This window comes from Megascapheus bottae, chromosome 3 (genome assembly GCF_031878675.1).
Source record: "Megascapheus bottae isolate mThoBot1 chromosome 3, mThoBot2.hap1, whole genome shotgun sequence".
NCBI classification, from domain to species: Eukaryota; Metazoa; Chordata; class Mammalia; order Rodentia; family Geomyidae; genus Megascapheus; species Megascapheus bottae.
Window position 1 is genome coordinate 63,920,701 of NC_143511.1, and position 18,322 is coordinate 63,939,022.

At 40.8% G+C, this 18,322-nt stretch overlaps 1 protein-coding gene across 1 annotated transcript in view; it reads left to right on the forward strand.

The window, feature by feature from the left end:
* Nr4a3 (nuclear receptor subfamily 4 group A member 3) overlaps positions 1-18,322 on the forward strand; it is a 43,086-nt gene that overhangs the window by 7,985 nt on the left and 16,779 nt on the right. The window contains exons 4-7 of the mRNA XM_090330318.1: positions 3,506-3,635; positions 4,077-4,249; positions 14,681-14,880; positions 17,696-17,874. Coding sequence (XP_090186444.1) covers positions 3,506-3,635; positions 4,077-4,249; positions 14,681-14,880; positions 17,696-17,874 — 682 coding nt within the window. The remainder of the gene's footprint in view (positions 1-3,505; positions 3,636-4,076; positions 4,250-14,680; positions 14,881-17,695; positions 17,875-18,322) is intronic.

Below are 18,322 nucleotides of genomic sequence, written 5' to 3' on the forward strand. Positions count from 1 at the left end.
TAGGAGTGTCTTTCTGGGGAGAAATTTAAGTGGATTAGCAGACCGTCCTGACTGTCCATCTAGGCTGTCTGAGAGAATCGGGTCTGCACTGGATGGCTGGATCCTAATCCCCCCCAGTAAGAAAGAGCTGGGACTCTTTCTTAGACCTGAGATGGAGTTGATTGAATTTTGGTCACTCAGTGACTGTTTTTATTCACAGTGTCTCACAGGGAGATAGTAATGATCCTTGCGTCAGAGATGAGGAAGTTGAGGATTTGAAGCCAGGTCAGGGTAGTTTAGACTCCAAGAAGGAACGCTGGGATGGAGGCGAGAGGCTGCTCATGTTTGTGGGTCCTCCTCCTTCTCCACCCGCTCCTCAGTGCACACCCTTTTCATAGTTCTGCAGAAAGAGACTCTGGCAACTATCTGGCTAGATGCAATCCGGGACAATTTCCTCTGTAGAAAATAGAAGCTGGGGCCTCACCAAACTACTCTGTTCTCTAGCAATCTTCCCGCATCCTTGGGCTGCAGGTATTGCCAGATTTCAGCATTGATTGGTCTGAAAGGATTAATTCTCCTTTGGTTTTATAGACCCACAGAAGTCATTGACCACTGTCATCATGTCAGCCTCCACATACACACAAGGAAGTGGAGCCCTAGAGGGCTGAGACTCTGGGAAAGCGAATGCACTGAGTTAACAGTTGGTGTGATGGGCCCAACTGATTTGACTCCAGAGCCCAGTGCTCTCTCCACCACTTTAAGGGTCAGGATGGCATAGCTGTCTCCTTTGCTTGCTGTTCCTCCTTTTGCTATTGAGTCTCAGACTGCTTTGGGCATTTCTGTCTCAACTTCTTCACTCTAACCTGCTTACTGCCCATTAATTGCTTCAGGCATTTGCAAACTCCAAAGTCATATAAGGAAATGAGATACTGATGGCTAACTAGGATCAGAGAGGCCAAGAGTCTATATGAGAGCATACTGGGATTGGAGTCAAAAGATTCAAATAGGAGTTCATCTGTCCCTTTCCAATAATATGACATTAAGCATGATGCTTCTTACTAGGCCTCAGTTTTTCTATCAGTGAATAAAACTCAGATTTAAATTATGTATACATATAATGTATATGTATATATGAACATACTTTATAATCTTTTAGGGACCATAAAAAAAACAGTACATTGTTGAATGAAAACTATATAGTATTTGTAAATTTCATGCTGTGGGTAGCAACAAACAACAATTACTTTTTTAATTAAATTTTTTTTATCTGCGCACTTTAGTTGTACACAGGGAGTTTTATTGTGGCATTTCCACACCTGTGAACAGTGTATCACAACTTACCTGCCCCACCTCCTCTCCCTGAACTTCTTCCCTCTTGTCAAAGCAATTGCAATAGTCATTTTTGGTGTTGATTGAGCTTTGTATTTAAATGGGAAAATAGTTGTGGGAAGACTTTGCAATGCAGTAAGTGCCTTCCAGATCTGCAGGATTCTGATGTTTTCAATACAGAATCTTGGATTCATTGTACCTGTGGGTTGGCCTTTATTTCGCCCTATCTTAACTATTCACGCTTTGGCGAGGGTGGGGGGAGCGCTACATTGGTTTAGCAGGTGGATGTTACAGCATGCCAATGGAAATGCCGAGGGATAATAAAATAGGCAGTAGAAACGAAGAAAAAGAAAGACAGCTTAGAGAACTGTAATTAACCATCCCTCAAATAATTAAGGGTGCACCAAAAATATGGTGGAAATATGTTCCAAATCTAGAAATATTCATTAAATGGTCCCCCAGCAGCTTCCTTTTGCTTCAGTTATCCCTTGGAAACAAATCTATACTTGAAATGGAGGGGGTAGGACAGAGAAGAACCTACCCCACAGATCTGTTAATTAAGGGAATGGGAGCAGGTTTTACCCAGTGGCTTTCTACCATTAAATTGAATTCTTTATAAAATGTGACATGAAGTGCAGTTAATGATGGGAATTCAGTGATTGAACCGTAACGATCTCTCCCTGTCCTTAAACTGTGCAGGCACACACACATGTGGGGAAGGCTTCAGGTTATTGGGAAAATGTATACCTGAAACAAAATGCCAACAGCACTTAAATTGGCATATTGCCTTGAGGATAATGGCAAGAAAGAGAGTGTTAGAAATGAAGCATGTTCAATGAAAGAGAGCTTCATTCAGGAAACACAACTTCCTATCCTTACAGGCTGTTGAGAACTTAAATGTTGGAAGCCCTGAAGTCTGTGTGTCTTGAAAATTTTGCATTTTAGACTGGGAAGATATGGCTGAGATTTGAGATATATATTATGTTTTATATAAGCAGTCCTGAAACTGCATCTTAAAGTGAAATTACAAAGGTATACTGTGAATATTGAAACAAGGGAATAAGGATGATAGAAAATAAAGAAAGGATTCAAATCTAGAATTTTGGACACAAAGTCCAAATTACCTAGACTTTTTTTTTTGCCTTTTCCCCCCTTTTATGCAGCCCAGACTTCCCAAATGAATTCCAACTTTCTTTCTATATAGGGTTGATTAGATCCAGGTAAATCTAAGCAATAAAAAATGCATCCACTTGCACAAATGTTTTCAATTAAAAAATAAGCATTCTTCTACATTTGGAGCATAAAATATGTTTAATTATCCTTCCATGTGTCACTTCCAAATCTGATATGATTCTGAAAAATATGAGGTTATTTTTATATCCAAGACCAAGTTTTGTGATATGTCTTTTACAATATGACTCCATTGGTTTTGCATCAATATTCATTTATGAAACAACATATTAATGGGAATTTTCACTGAAAGTATATGACTTTCATATTTCTTTTTTCTGTTCTCATTTGCCTTTGAGATTTTTCTTTCTTATCTATGATTGTGATTTTTAGTGCCCAGTTTTAAGATTCTGTTTTCAAAGATTGAAAGTGGCTAGATTTCATATTTATTGTTTCAAGATTAAATAAACTACATAGGTCAATGAAGTAAATTTCCTTTTGAATTGGAATATTATTCTCTACATGTTTGAGCATACTAAATCCTGATTCTCTTTTTTTATGATTTCATCTCTATTGGGCAACAAAGCCAGTTACTGCGATATTTGACTTACAATAGTGATAGCATACGAAGTACATCCCAGATAATTCTGATTTTATTTTAATAAGGTCAGCAATAATCAGGGGAGTGGAACAAGTAGAAAATTGTTCCCAAAGGGATATTAAAAGTGGAAATAATCTAATCCTCCAAGGTATGATACGTTGACCTGGTAATTTCAGATATGATTTTATCATTCAGAGTTGGATGTCTCATGAGACTTGCTTCAGAACAATCCAAGATGATTTTCATTGTCAGCAGCTAACACTAATAAAATTGTTTTTCCTGCAGGCTAGCGTGTTAGGAAATTAAATTTATCTAATTATACGAATTGCACTGTCGCTTTTCACATTGTAATTAAAATACATCTTGTCAGGTCCTACCTCTTTCCAGAAACTATTAGTTGACTATCTCTGTATTGTCTTTTCTCAGAGAACGGTGCAGAAAAATGCAAAATATGTTTGCCTGGCAAATAAAAACTGCCCAGTAGACAAGAGACGACGAAACCGATGTCAGTATTGTCGATTTCAGAAGTGTCTCAGTGTCGGGATGGTTAAAGAAGGTACGTTTTTTTTGTTGTTGTTGTTTTTACCAATTTGCTTCTATATATTCTTAGATATCACTGATACCTGCTAATATTTACACGAGTGTATCACATTTTCTTCATTTTTCTTTAATTCCAAGTTTTTTTTATGTATTTACATTTTATGCTTCATATTTACATTTAAACATAATTGAAGAGTATTCATTCTAATTTCTTAAAATCAATAGAGAGCCTACATACAATGCCTCTTGGCTCTATTTAATTCCTTACCAAATGTAAATATGCAATTTGTTTCCATTCACATTAGATTCTCAGTGACTATTATTCCAAACTTATTACCACTTTCAAATGGTTGATCTCATTCATTGCCCAGCTGTGTGTTTAGGGTCCTTTGTGTGAGCTATACCTATTCAGAACATAATCTTGAAATGTGGTTTTCTTGTCCTCTCTCTGCATCAGTTGTTCGTACAGATAGTCTGAAAGGGAGAAGAGGTCGGCTGCCTTCCAAACCAAAGAGCCCACTACAGCAGGAACCTTCTCAGCCCTCTCCACCTTCCCCTCCTATCTGTATGATGAACGCCCTCGTGCGAGCTTTAACAGACTCGACACCCAGAGACCTTGATTATTCCAGAGTAAGTTTTATGATGCCCTGCTTTCAAATGAATGAGCAGAATATCAATTCGTGATAATAGCAATGCTAGTTGATTGACTGTGTACCTAACATCGTGCTAGACAGTTTTCATACCCTTTCTTATAGTTCTCATTTCATTTAACAACTCAGTGCATCCATTATACCACATAATTTTTACCTTATTGGTTCTCTAAATGCCTTAACAAATGACCCTGACAGAGATGCACCTGTCATACACATTATTGCAGGAATCCTAGCAGAGGTGCCAATGAAAATATGCCCAGGTAAACTACAATCTGTAGATTCCCCTCCCTAGCCCCCACAATCTAGACAAAATGACTTCTGGGGTGTGTGTGTGTGTGTGTGTGTGTGTGTGTGTGTGTGTGTGTGTGTGTGTATTTTGTTTTCATATTGTGATCAAACCATCTGAGTGAACCTCAAGTTATCCTTAAGCAGTTTACCCAATGGCATCGGCATTGACTGACCTGCTGCTTGTTCGAAGGGATTAGACCATTGATGGAAAGGAATGAGCTCTGGCCTTGACATCAGGGGACTGGGATGGAACACTGCCTCAGCTGCTCCCTGCCTGTGTCACCTGGCTCTCTCACCCCTGCAGTGGAGATGATTACAATATTTAACTCTAGAGGGGTATTTTGAACACCAGTCACAGGAATACAAAAAAACATTTGGGAAAACCAGAAATGATCACTAGTGTTGTTATTTAAGCCAACCCAAATAGGATCAACATTGTTCTTTCATACATGTAGTGAAAGATGACCATTTGAATTCTGTAAATTCCCACCCCCTATCAGATTTGAAAACCACAAAGAGCCATAAGAGGATTTTCTGGAAAGTGTTTCTAAAAAAACAAACATTTTTCTAAGACCACCACTCTAATCATATATATATATATATATATATATATACATATATATTTTAAGGGATTTCAAAAAGCAAACTTCTAGTAAAGTAGAGTCTAACTGAAGGGGATAAAGAAGGAGAAAAGATCACAACTACCTTGCCGTGATATATCATTTGCTACATTGTCTCATTCATCCTTTAAATAAGCACAAGTTGAGGGACCATTACCCTCACTGGAAGACCAATCAACTGAATCACACATGAAGATACCAGGGCAGAAGGGATAGCCAACAGGCAGTGACAATTACATATTGCCTTTGCCATGTCTGGTCAGCAGTTTAAGCTTCTGGTTGAATGTTTAGCACTGGATATAAGTGCATTATTGCTGTGGTGTTGACAGCAATGATTGAGATACTTGCTGTGATCCTCTTGTCCTCATCCCCACCCTTATAGGCCTCTCTGCACCTGATCACAAGGCTCCATAAGAAGCATGGTGAATTCTTAGCACCTAAGATTGAGGACTCTTGTTCTGATTACAAGTAGCATCTCTTGACGAAAGTCAGGTCTCAAATACTAGTGTAGCAGAATAATGCAGTGGTAAAGTGTTTAGGCTTTGGAAACCTGCAATCTTAGTGGAAAATCTCCACACCATTATTTTCTAGTAAGGTGACTGAGCATTTGCCTAGACCTTTTGATGCTTCTACATCTGTGTAATAAGGGTAATAATATCTACTTCCTGGGATTGTTTGTGAGCATGAAATATACTAATATTTGTCAATGATTTGACACTGTTCTCTGTATATTATCTTCTTTCTTTCTTTTGTTCCAAAACTGGAGCTTGAACCCAGGCCTTGTGCTCTTGCTTAGTATTTTTTTATGTGTGGGTCATGGGGCGTGAACTCAACTTGGGCGTTGTCCCTGAGCTTTTCAGCTAAAGGCTACCACCATATCCCTGGGCCTGGGCATTGTCCTTGAGCTCTTCAGCTCAAGGCTACCACCCTACCCTTGAGCCAAGCCCCACTTCCCATTTTCTAGAGGTTAATTGGAGATAGGAGTCTCAGGTCCTTTTGTACCTGATCTGGCTTTGTGCCTTGACCCTCAGATCTCAGCCTCCTGAGTAGCTAGGATTACAGACGTGAATCACCACACCAGCTTTGCTTAGTATTTTTTGCTCAAGGCTGGTACTCTACTACTTGAGCCACAGCTCCTCTTCTGACACTTTGCTGTTTTTTGTTTTTTTTGAATAAGAGTCTCTCAAATTTGTCAGACCTGACTGGCTTGGAATTAGGATCTTCAGATCTCAGCCACCAAAGCAGCTAGGATTTACAGGCATGAGCCGAGCCACAAGCACCCATCTTATAGTTACCTTTATCAAACTTTCTTATTCTGCCATTTGTTTAATGTGTTAATGAGCATGACTATCACACACATCAGGTACTCAGCAGCAGTTACACCATGAAAATAAGCAATATGTTCTCCATTGTACCGATAAAGGAAATTAAAACTAGGTGAGGCTAAAAAGTCAGCATGCTCAAGACCATATAGCCAACCCACACCTGAATGGCATCATGTGTCAGAAACATTGGACCCAAAACCTGTGCTCCCTAAGAACCAAAGCTCCGTCGCCTCAATGGTTTCAATAAAAGTGGGTGCTAGAATTCCCGAATACTTTTGGGAATGAAAATTCTGCTCCCATGAAGTACCCTAGCCTCTGTCTATATAATTCAATGTCATTTGTGAAGCCAGTAGACATTGTCTTAGCTAGGGTCTGGCGCGTGATCTGACATTGTTGCAGGGAAGTTAGCATCACTGTTGATGATCAGTCTAGAGAAGTTAGACTCCAAAAGTAATACCTTCTTCCCAAATTATCCAATTATCAGTCTTCTGCCCTAATTGCACATTCAATGGCAGAGCCTCCCAGCACTTTGAGTTGTCCCAGCTGGGAACTGTCTCCACACTGAAAAATCCATCCAGTGTGTTTGTTTGCCTCTGCACCATTCAGTCTGTTAGTCTAGTGTCATCCTCCTCATCAACAAACATTTATCCAATTTAATTGTTAGCTTTGTCCAAAATAGCGGATTGACCATGTCACAGTCTGGGTCACACTGATACTACCTTTGGGAGTCTGGCTCCAGTTTGCACAGCATATTTATTTTAATTGCATTGTTTTTTTGGAATCAGGTTGGACCTCATAGCTTGGGTTCTCCTGCTTTTAGATAGCTTTTCCAAATTATCCAAAAGTTGGACCCAAATCAACTAAATTAAAAGAGGTTTTAAAAAAAATACAGTGAGTTTTTCATCAAAAACTTGGATGAAGGCAAAGGAGCATGCTGATCACATTTGCAGATGACAGAAAGCTGGGCGGGATTGCTAATCTGATGGATGTCAGTATCAACATTCAGAGTGATCTCGACAGGTTGGAACAGGAAGGGTTGAAACCATCACGGAGAAAGTTAACAAAAATAAATGTGAAGCTCAGTATTCTGATTTTTTTAAGAGAGAGCCTTGGCTTGTCAGTGGCTCATATTAAGGAACTCAGGAGTTTATCCCACAGACAGTATTATCCAACTAAATTACCTGCAGCAGAAGCAGAAGGATGGAACCAGAACCAAATTCCGCATGGTTCCACAGAATCTGTCCCTTCAGACCACATTTTTTGAAACCGAGTCCAGTTCCAGGATGGGATTTAAGAGGAAACTTGATTCACTGTTTCTGGAACCTTATAAAGAATGGTTGGAGGAAATGGAAATATATAGATCAGAAGAAAGATTTGGTGAAATTAGGTCACTCTCTTGCTCTATGGCAAAAAGAAAGAAAAAAAGGCTGTTTCCCCCATTGGTAGATCTAGAAGGAGAATGGAGGGGGTGTCCCTTCTATTTCCATCTGGCTCTGAGAATGAGCTCTCTTTAGCACCCCACCTGTGGTAGAAGTGAGATCAGAAACACATGAAATAATTAAGGAGAACATATAATAATCCTTCACCATGGGAAAGGTTATTGTAGATGGCAACAAGCTCTTTCCAATGTTAAGATTCTGTAATTTTCTTCCTAAATGTAAGTCTTATATATGCATAAGACTTCATATGGTTCAGTAATATGGTTTTTTAAAAATCAAGATTATGACTTGATTTTTGTCTATTAAAACAATGCATATATTGAAAAAAATGAATTTGAGTGCCTACTTTGAACCAGTCACTATCATATTTTTATAGAATTCCGCATAAGGCCCTAGGTCTTCATGAAGTCTATCATAAAGGCTATCATTCATCAAATGAAATTTTCATCATATTTTCTCTTCATATTTCTTACTTACAAATTCATAGGACTGGAGATGATCATGAAATCATCCAAATCTATGTTTTCAGAGGAGTAAGTGAAGATTTAAAAGGGTTAGCTGACTTGCCTAGGGTCTGGTGGGAGTGCTGGAGTGAGCTCTGGATCATGGCACTCAAGGGTTAAGATTTGAACCCAGCCCAGGCAGGAAAGTCCATAAGACTCTCATTTCCAATTAATCACCAAAAATCTGTAAGTGGCTAAATCAGTAGAGCACTAAGCCTGGAGCAAAAAAGCTAAGAGACAAGGCCCAAGCCCTGAGTTCACCTCCTACTACTGGTGTACACACACATACACACACACACACACACACAACCTTATTATATTTTTAAAGCACAATAATAGTTATATAACTATTGTTTATAACTATTGTTAAGTATTATAACTTTTACTACTTGCTTTTCTAAAAGGCCAACCAGTAAACACAATGAAAAACACTTCAGCTTTCGGGCCTGGAGTTTGGCCCAGTGATAGAGTGCTTGTCTAGCATGCACGAAGACCTGGGTTCGATCCCACGGTACCACATACATAGGAAAAAGCTGGAAGTGGTGCTGAGGCTCAAGTGGTAGAGTTCTAGCCCTGAGAGAGTCCAAGGACAGGGCTCAGGCCCTGAGCTCAAGCCCAGGACTGGCAAAAAAAAAAAAAGAAAAAAAAAAAACACTTCAGCCTTCATTTGTACCTGCCTGATCCCATTCTACAGTAGTAACTAGTGTTAACATTTTAGTATATATTCATAACTTATTATATGTATTTTTGCATCAGTCCTAGGGCTTGAACTCAGGATCTGGACACCATCCCTGGAGCTTTTGTGCTCAAGGCTAGTGCTCTAGCACTTGAGCCACCACTCAACTCCTAATTTTTTTCCCTTTGTTAGTTAATTGAAGATAAGAATCTCACGGATTTTCCTGTGCAGGTTAGCTTTGAGCTACAATCCTCAGATCTCATCCTCCTGAGTAGCTAGGATTATAGCTGTGAGCTACTAGTTCCCAGCTGTTTGCCCTGTCTAGTTTGAGTCAAGAGTGGATGAGCCAATACAATATATTCAAGGTACTGGCTTTTTCCAGTACATCAGATCAATAAAAGAAGGGGAAAATACTTGTCAGCGGGTGTGATTTAATCTTCTTGTAGCAGCATAGGTGCCTGGAAGGTCGAAAGTACACAAGCACCTCTCTCCCTGCCTGTAGGAAAGGAAAGACTTTTGTTCCAAGTCACAGAGGAAATGACTGTTTCACCAGGCCAGAAGGAGCGCTCCTGAGCTCTGTGACGCATTCCTGGCTCTGGGTCCTCCACTTCTCCTTTGGGCCAAACTTCTCTCCCTCAAAAATGAGCTCAGATCATTGTACATCAGCGCAGTCAAAACATGTCATGTTTGATTTGTTTCTCTTTGAAATGCTGCTATTCCCTGCCTCACAGTTGCTTTTAATTTAGTAATACAAGTATATATAGACATCGGGCTTGGCTTCAGTATCTGCATAATTGCTAATGAAAAATATACTTAATATCCTCATTAGTTGGCCATTCCAAGTATTTTTTTTAGTACGCTTGAGTGTTTTCTGATCATTGATGCCACTTAGTATAGAAACAGACTGCACATACAAGAAATATTGCTCAGATAAAACCAGCCACCAGCAAATGCCTTTTAAATATTAACAAGATAGCCTATGAGCAGCAGAATGGTGAATACATGTTAGACCTACAGAGTAAGCAACATAAAGACAGAGTGATTTCATGAAGCTTCTCAGAAGATGCTTTCTAACTATTCTTAATTCTCTCAGACCATTTCCCACCCTTCTCTAGGCCACACTTTCTTCATCAGAATGGTGATGAGATTGAACTAAATAGACTCCTATGGTACTTTCTCTCCTCATTCCTTGGCACTCTATGCATTATACTTGCAAGAAGTTCACCATGAAAGCAGGTCGCATCCCCCTAGGCTGTGGTATCAAGATAGCCTCTATCCAAAAGTGCTTTAATGTTTGCTGTAAATGCAGATATCCAAAGCTGGACACCAGTGGCACATGCCTGTAACTCTAGCTACTCAGAAAGCTGAGATCTGAGGACTACCCCAATAGAAAAGCCTATAAGACTCATCCCCCAATGAACCACCAAAAATGCAGCAAGTGGCAATGTGGCTCAGGTGATAGAATGCTAGCCTTGACCTTAAAAGCTAATGCCTTGAGTTCAAGCCCCAGTATCAACACACACACACACACACACACACACACACACACACACACACACACACACAAGAGATGTATACTATCCACACAGACTTATTGGACTGGAATGAAAGGGAGAAGGAGAAAGTCAGGAATCTATTTTAAGAAGGGCCCCCAAATGATTCTTCAGCACACTAAGGCTAATAATCCTCCAATACAGTTTGATAATGACAACTTTACATTGAATTTCCCAGTTTTTGTTGGAGTTGTAAAAGCATGAGCAATAGAGATGCAAAGCTTCCAGAAAGAAATAAATTCATTGCACAAATATTTTTTGAATGGGCATTGGGTGTCAGGTGAGATCATGGGCATATTGATTATTGAGTAAAACTAATCTCTTGCCCTCAAATGCCAGTGAAAGAGAATAAAAGTAAAATAACTTACAGTGATGCCATTGGTGGCAGAATGGCAGTATTCACTTTTAGGGATTTTTGGACGGATGGAGGGAATAGAGATAGCAGGTTAGAAAAGAAGAGAATGGGGGAGAGTTGGATGTATCCATTGCCAATCTTTTTCACTGCCGATTTTTCAAATGATACCTTCTAATGTAAAAACTGAAGAATATGTATATGTCATTTGTGTCATAGAATGGTCACATCTAAAGTTTTTAGAACTCTAAAAGACCCAGTGGAAGTGGGGGAGGGATTATATTTAACTAGAGCTGGATGTGTGATAAATATTCATTTATGTCTGCTATTAAAATATCATATGGCTCATTTACTAAGGCCGGTATGTCACATTTTAATGACTTAAGTTCAGCTTTAGCTTTGGCTAAAATCTGGGTTGTACAGTTATATTCATGCCATATGAAACACACAGGTTCATTTGAGCTTAAATAGTATTCATTGTTTTTGACTGCAGTGCTGGGTCTCTTCAGGTGCTTTGGAAAATTTCTGTCAGGATTTGGCTGGCTGTGAGTGTCATGTTGTGTCTCAGGAAGAGCAGATGCTAATAGGCTAAAATGCTTTTTTTTAATATATATAATCATAACCTGGAGCATGACCTAGTGATAGAGTGCTTGCCTAGCATGCACAAAGCCTGGGTTCCATTCCTCAGTACCACATACATAGAAAAAAGCTTGAAGTGGTGCCAAGGCTCAAGTGGTAGAGTACTAGCCTTGAGAAAATCCAAGGACAGTGCTCAGGCCCTGAGCCCAAGCCCAGGACTGGCAAAAAAAAAAAATCTTTCTGTATCTGCGTTTGCTGAGCATGATCAATAAGCAGAAGTCTAGAGATTTTCTTTGGTGAAACCAAATCTCTTTCTCAGTGGCAAACAATAGACAAGCAACAGCAGCAGGACTAGGGGTCCAGATCATTTCTCTCTAGGTTTAAACTGCTAAGCCAAAGAATCTGCCCACCTTTATTCTGTTTCTATAAATAGTATATTCCATAGAAGAGATGGTCCTTGTCCCCATGTTGACCCTCCAGCCACCCACAAGTTATTGGTGGCTCAAGTGGAATCCAGTTTGGCTCTAGAATGCTGGGCCTTGGACCAGAATCATTGCAAGTGAAGCCCAGAGGATCTGACTGCATGTTGAAGAGACGTTCTTCTGGATTTCCTCCTTGCTGGGTTCTGTCAGGGAAAAGCACATACACAGTGCAGGCAAAGACTTCTCTTCCCAGATGTAGAGAGCATTAAAATGTGAGCCCAGCGGGGGCTGAGGCCTACAGGGAACCCTGCCTGTGTGAAAACTGTGTGCTCTGGTGCCTTCTGAGTGAACATTGGAAGCAGAACGCTTGTCAAACTGTGAGGTGTGGTTTCAGGGGAGTCTGTGCAGGAGAGTGAGGTTGTTAGGTCTATTCCCAGGAGTTTACATCCTTTTAGTCTTTCTCTCTCCACTCAACTTAATTCTAGACAGTAACCTCTCACTGTTATCTTACTTAAATCTTGTGATTTAGCAATATGGAGAATTTTTTTAAAGCTAGTAGGAATCTTAGGGATCTGCTAAGCCAGTCAGTTCCTGTTTCAGAGATGGAAATAGATGCAGAGAGGTTCAATGATTGGTCTGGTGTTGCACAGCAGAGCCAGGAGCATTCCATGTGCTGCTACCTGGTTCATCACACCCATGCTTGACTCCATATTACCATGTGTAATGTCCTCAGCTTTAATGTATTTTTAAAATGTATTTATTCTTAAACTTTTAAAAAATTCTCTGTGCCAGTACTGAGGCTGAACTCTAGATTTCGTTACTCTTGCTCATGGCTAACACTTCTGGTGTTTTGGGTTTATTGTGTGTTTGCTTTGTTTTGGGTTTTGTGGCTTGGCATGGAGATCCTTCGGTCTCAGCTTTCAGGCTAGCTAAGATTATAGGTGTAAGCCACTGGCATTCAGTGCTGTCAGCTTTTACTGGGATGGGGGAGAAGGGGAATGTGTGTGTGGCGGCAGGGGGTGGGTGGGGATTCTGCCCTTAAAGATCATGTGGAATTACATTAAAGAGAATTTGTGTTTCTTTAAATCTCATTGTCCACTGTCCATTTAAGAGTGTGATGAAGGGAAGAGTCTGACACAGCAGGGACATCTTTAAACATGATCGGCCGTGATGCTGACTCCTCTGTCGTTTGCTCTCTTGGCTTCTGTGATTGCATACAATCTATGGTTTTATAGAATCCTAGGCCCCTTGTGAAGGTGTAGGGGGTAGAGGAGCCAGGTCTCTAACCTGGACCCACGCTATGGGGTCTTAAAAAGTCAAAGTGAAAACTAGAAGGTTGTTGCAATCCAATTTCGTTTTTTGTTTTTTTTTTTGTTTTTTTTTTTTGTTTTTTTTTTTTTTGGTGGGTCATGGGGCTTGAACTCAGCTTGGGCACTGTCCCTGAGCTCTTCAGCTCAAGGCTACCGCCCTACACTTGAGCCAAGCCCCACTTCCTGTTTTCTAGAGGTTAATTGGAGATAAGGGTCTCAGGTCCTTTTGTACCTGGGTTGGCTTTGAACCTTGATCCTCAGATCTCAGCCTCCTGAGTAGCTAGGATTATAGGCGTGAGCCACCGTGCCCAGCTGTAATCCAATTTTTATCTAGTACGTACAGAAGCTAAGGAGGTTCAAAACTCTTATTGCCAATGTCTTAACTCATTCTCCAGGTTAGCCTCTTCCTATATGTTATTTGCCTTTAATCACTTTGGCAAAATTTCTTCTCCTCTCTCTTCTTTCTACAGCGATTTCCCCATGTGGTTAATTCACATTTACCTATTGAGTATATTATAAAATGTGTGCAATGTGAAAGGGAATTTTCAATTTTCTTTACTGTAAGTAGCCACAAGTCCTGAATCTATTGACACAGCACTACCTGGATTTTGTCTAGGAGATTCCCTGCCTCCCTGTCCTCTAATGATTGTCTCACAGAAATCCATCAATAGCAAGCAAAAAAAAAATCATTCTTTTCTCCTATTGGCTACCTTCTATTTTTCTCTAACTTCACTGAACCCTAGGATCACCTAGAAGTCTTGATAAACCAGATCTGCTAGGCCCACCTTCAAGAGGTTTTCATTAGGTACTTTTGGTTGGACCTGAGATGGTCAGGCCTAGAACGTTCCCAGCTGGTGCTACTGACCTAGAAAGAACACTTTGAGAAGCACTTCCTTTATGTAACAACTTTTCAGGGCCAAGCACTTACACTGAACTAGATTCCATGGACACAGAAGGCCCAGAGTGATATAAATGCCCCAGGGCAATGGTTTTCCACATGGGTTGGATGCCCTTGGGGATTCCCTGGGCAGCCTTTGAAATCTGCAATGGTCAAGCCTTCCTTGGAAATCTCTGAGGTTTTCCTAAATCTCTGCATATGATTGCAATGCCCGGTCAAAGTGGAAACCACAATACTGATGGAGAAATAATGAGAAATTCGCTGTATTTTATAGTCTCAGGACTATTAGAAGAATCAGATGAGACGTGGCTATGAAAGATTTCCTAGACCATGGAACCTCAGTGTCAGGATGTGGACGCTGACAGTCTGGGAAGAGCCATCTATACATGATGGTGTTATTTCCATGGGACCAATAACTTTTCTATCTGTGCTTTGCTTTCCAGTACTGTCCCACTGACCAGGCCGCCACAGGCACAGATGCTGAACACGTGCAACAATTCTACAACCTGCTGACGGCCTCCATTGATGTCTCCAGAAGCTGGGCAGAGAAGATTCCAGGATTTACTGATCTCCCCAAGGAAGATCAGACATTACTTATAGAATCAGCCTTTTTGGAGCTGTTCGTGCTTCGACTTTCCATCAGGTAATTACTATTATTTTATCTTCCTTCACTTCACCCCTTCCTATGAAGGATTAGCTACCTTCATATTGTAACCGATTCATCAGGGAACAGTTTGCTCTTTGTGATAGCTTATGCATGTAGTTCCAGCTACCTGGCAGGTTCAAGAAGCTAAGACCTAAGAATTGTGGTTCAAAGCCAGCCAAGGGCAGGAAAGTCTGTGAGACTTTTATTCCCAATTAACCATCAGAAAACCAGAATTTGAGCTGTGACTCAAAATGTTAGAGCACCAGCCTTTAGCAGAAGAGCTCAGGGACAGCACCAAAGTCTTGAAGTCAAGCCCCACAACCGACAACAAGCTCTTAACTCAAATTTACTCTAAGAAACTAAGCAAGCTATTTCCCCACTGGAGAGTCCACTCTTTTCTTTATGAAACAAGGATGGGGTGGGTTAAGAGAATCTCTAACATCCCTGGTAGCCTCAATATTCTATGGCTCTGTGAAGAAATGTCCCCCCATATTGCCTAGGAATGTAGGGCACTGTGATTACCACCTTACTCCATTTCACAAATTATAGTCTGAATACATCCAATAGGGCTCTGAAGAATTCCACCCTCTGGCAAATACTACAAGAGAACTATTCTGGACCAAATGATTTGGGTTAGCCTCTTGCAATCAGTAATACTGACCACAAAGAAGAAGTGACTTTTCAAAGAACTTGAACATCAGACCTAGTTCCTCTTGTAAACTGCACATGTAGTCTTTTAAAAAAACAAACAAGTAAACGAAGTGTATTTTATTAGGTTTCACACAATGTTTCCTTCAGTCCTTCCTTCAGTGATATACTTTTAGGAGATGGCACTAACATTTTACCAAATATTATAGTAAAACCCACCCTCTTTCTCTTCCATACTATCCTTTCCACAATAGTCCCAGTAATTCCTCCTTACACTACAGACTCCATCCCTTATTCCCATCTGTTATGGGTTAGTAGGCAAGGGGGAAAGTTCAGAAATCTTAATTTTTAATTCATGCTCTCTCAATTCTGATGCCAGTACTCAGAGATCCTTCTTTCAGATCTGAGGTTGGATCATTCGGTCCTGGGTATACCAGTGTGGCAGAATCAGTGGGAGAGACAAGTAGAGTGTCCTTTACTAGTTCAATGGGCAGCCAACCCTGTGGGTGCTAGACCCCAGCAGCAATGTGACTGTCATCTACTAGGCATTCAGCAGAAGATTAAGTAGATGATAAGCTCTAAGCAGGTGGACACCATACCTGTCTTATTCACACAGTTTTCTCTGGTACCTACCTCCCGGAAGAACACAGAAAATACTTGCTGAGTGGTGGGATAAATGAAGCTATTTATCTATGAAGCACAAGGAGAGAGATCCTGACTTATGAATGCAATAACCAAGATAGATGAATTTGTAATAAGATATTTTAACATTAAAGGAAAACAGATTAAAGCAAGGGCCCTATAAAACTCAGAACTAGTTCCAGTTAATCCTTCTGGTGTCCCCTTTCTAGGTACTGTGATTTCAAATCCTTTCTTTTATTTAAGTCACTTGGCCTTCTTAAGGGGCAGCATTTAATATTTCTGTATTCAGAATAGATAAGGGGGATAAGGGAAAAGAAGTTCAGAGAGATTAAAGGAGTACCCAAGTACATGCCGCCCAGTAAGGATGTCTAACTGGAGATTCTGGGGTACCTTTCATTAAAGAATGGGATCACTATGTACGTACAAGAAAATATACAGACAGGTTTAGAAATAGCCTCCATTGCCCACTGTTTAAAGTCATGAAAACAATACAAAGTAAGGATTCATTTTAGGTTAGCACACTTTTTAGTTCAGGATTGATTTCTGGTACTTTCAGAGTTTATGCCTTTTATCTCTGCACCATATAATGGTAGTGTCTGGCCCCTGTGTTTATCAGCCTTTGACATTTAAGAAAATAAGGGATTCTGGGTGCTGGTGGTCCACACTTGTAATCCTAGTTACTCAAGAGGCTAACATCTGAGGATTGAGGTTTGATGCCAGCTCTGGCAGGAAAGTCAGTAAGAATCTTATATCTAATGAACGACCCCCAAGCCAGAAGTGGATCTGTGGCTCAAAGTGGTAGAGTGCTAGCCTTGAACAAAAGAAGTTCAGGAGTCAGGCATGGTGGTTCACACCTGTAATCCTAGCTACTAAGGAGGCTGAGATCTGAGGATCGTGCATAGTTCAAAGCCAGCCTGGGCTCTAAAAGTCTGTGAGACTCTTATTTCCAGTTAACCACTAGAAAATTGGAAGTGGCACTGTGGCTCAAGGGGTAGGGCAGTAGCCTAGAACTGAAGAGCTCAGGGACAACACCCAGGCTCAGAGTTCAAATCCCACAACAGACAAAAGAAAAAAAAAAGAAGCTTAGGAACATTGCCAAGACCCTGAGTTCAAGCCCCGGGACTGGCAGAAAGAAAAGCAGGCAGGAGGGAGGGAGAGAGGGAAAGAGGGAGAGAGGAAGAGAGGGAGAGAGGGAGAAAAAAGAGAAAGATGACCTTGAGTTCATCTCAGAGAGAGGTAGTGCCCTGGGCTTCATCTCCTTAATGTTCAGTGCTTGCTCCTCACTGTTCCAACCAGTAACTGATTCAGCAAGAAGACAGCGCGTCCCAGAGCCCCATCTTTACCCAGGCTGATCTTTCCCAAAAACGTCAGCACAGCCAAGTGATGCTGGTCGTTTATTCCTAAGAATACAGACTTGTTCATTGCCATGGTTTACGGCAACAAGCCCTATGTGTCTGAGTGCCTGTGTGTTGTGGTATCAAATAGAGCTGTCTAATGTATCTCCTCATCCTTTACTTCCCAGGTCAAATACTGCTGAAGATAAGTTTGTGTTCTGCAATGGACTTGTCCTACATCGACTTCAGTGCCTTCGTGGATTTGGGGAGTGGCTCGACTCCATTAAAGACTTTTCCTTAAATTTGCAGAGCCTGAACCTTGATATCCAAGCCTTAGCCTGCCTGTCTGCGCTGAGCATGGTCACAGGTAAGCACCACCTGGCCAAAGCCAAAGCCATTACAACTCCTTTCCCTCTTGCCCTGAATCAAAGCGGGTTCTAGCACTGGCCATCATACATACCAGAAAATGGGGGACATGGCTGCTGTTTTCCCCCTGAAATGTGCTAAATTTAAGCTGATTAGCACAAAGAGCCAAGCATCTACAGCTTGCTGTCATGAGCTTCTAGGAAAAAGGAGTCCAAGTCTATATCACTTTCAACAACCGCACCATGTGAAAAATCTAAGTCCACTGGAGCTCCCTTAACAGTTGGACTAGTCTTCCAAGGAAGACAAGGTTAACTACCCCATTCCACCAGAACATAGACAGCAAGTTGTCCATGTTCCTGATCCTTGCCTAGTAACTCCAACTAAATACAAACAACTACAGACACGCGAAGACAACTGGAATTACTAACTTTGGGAGACGATCGAGGAAA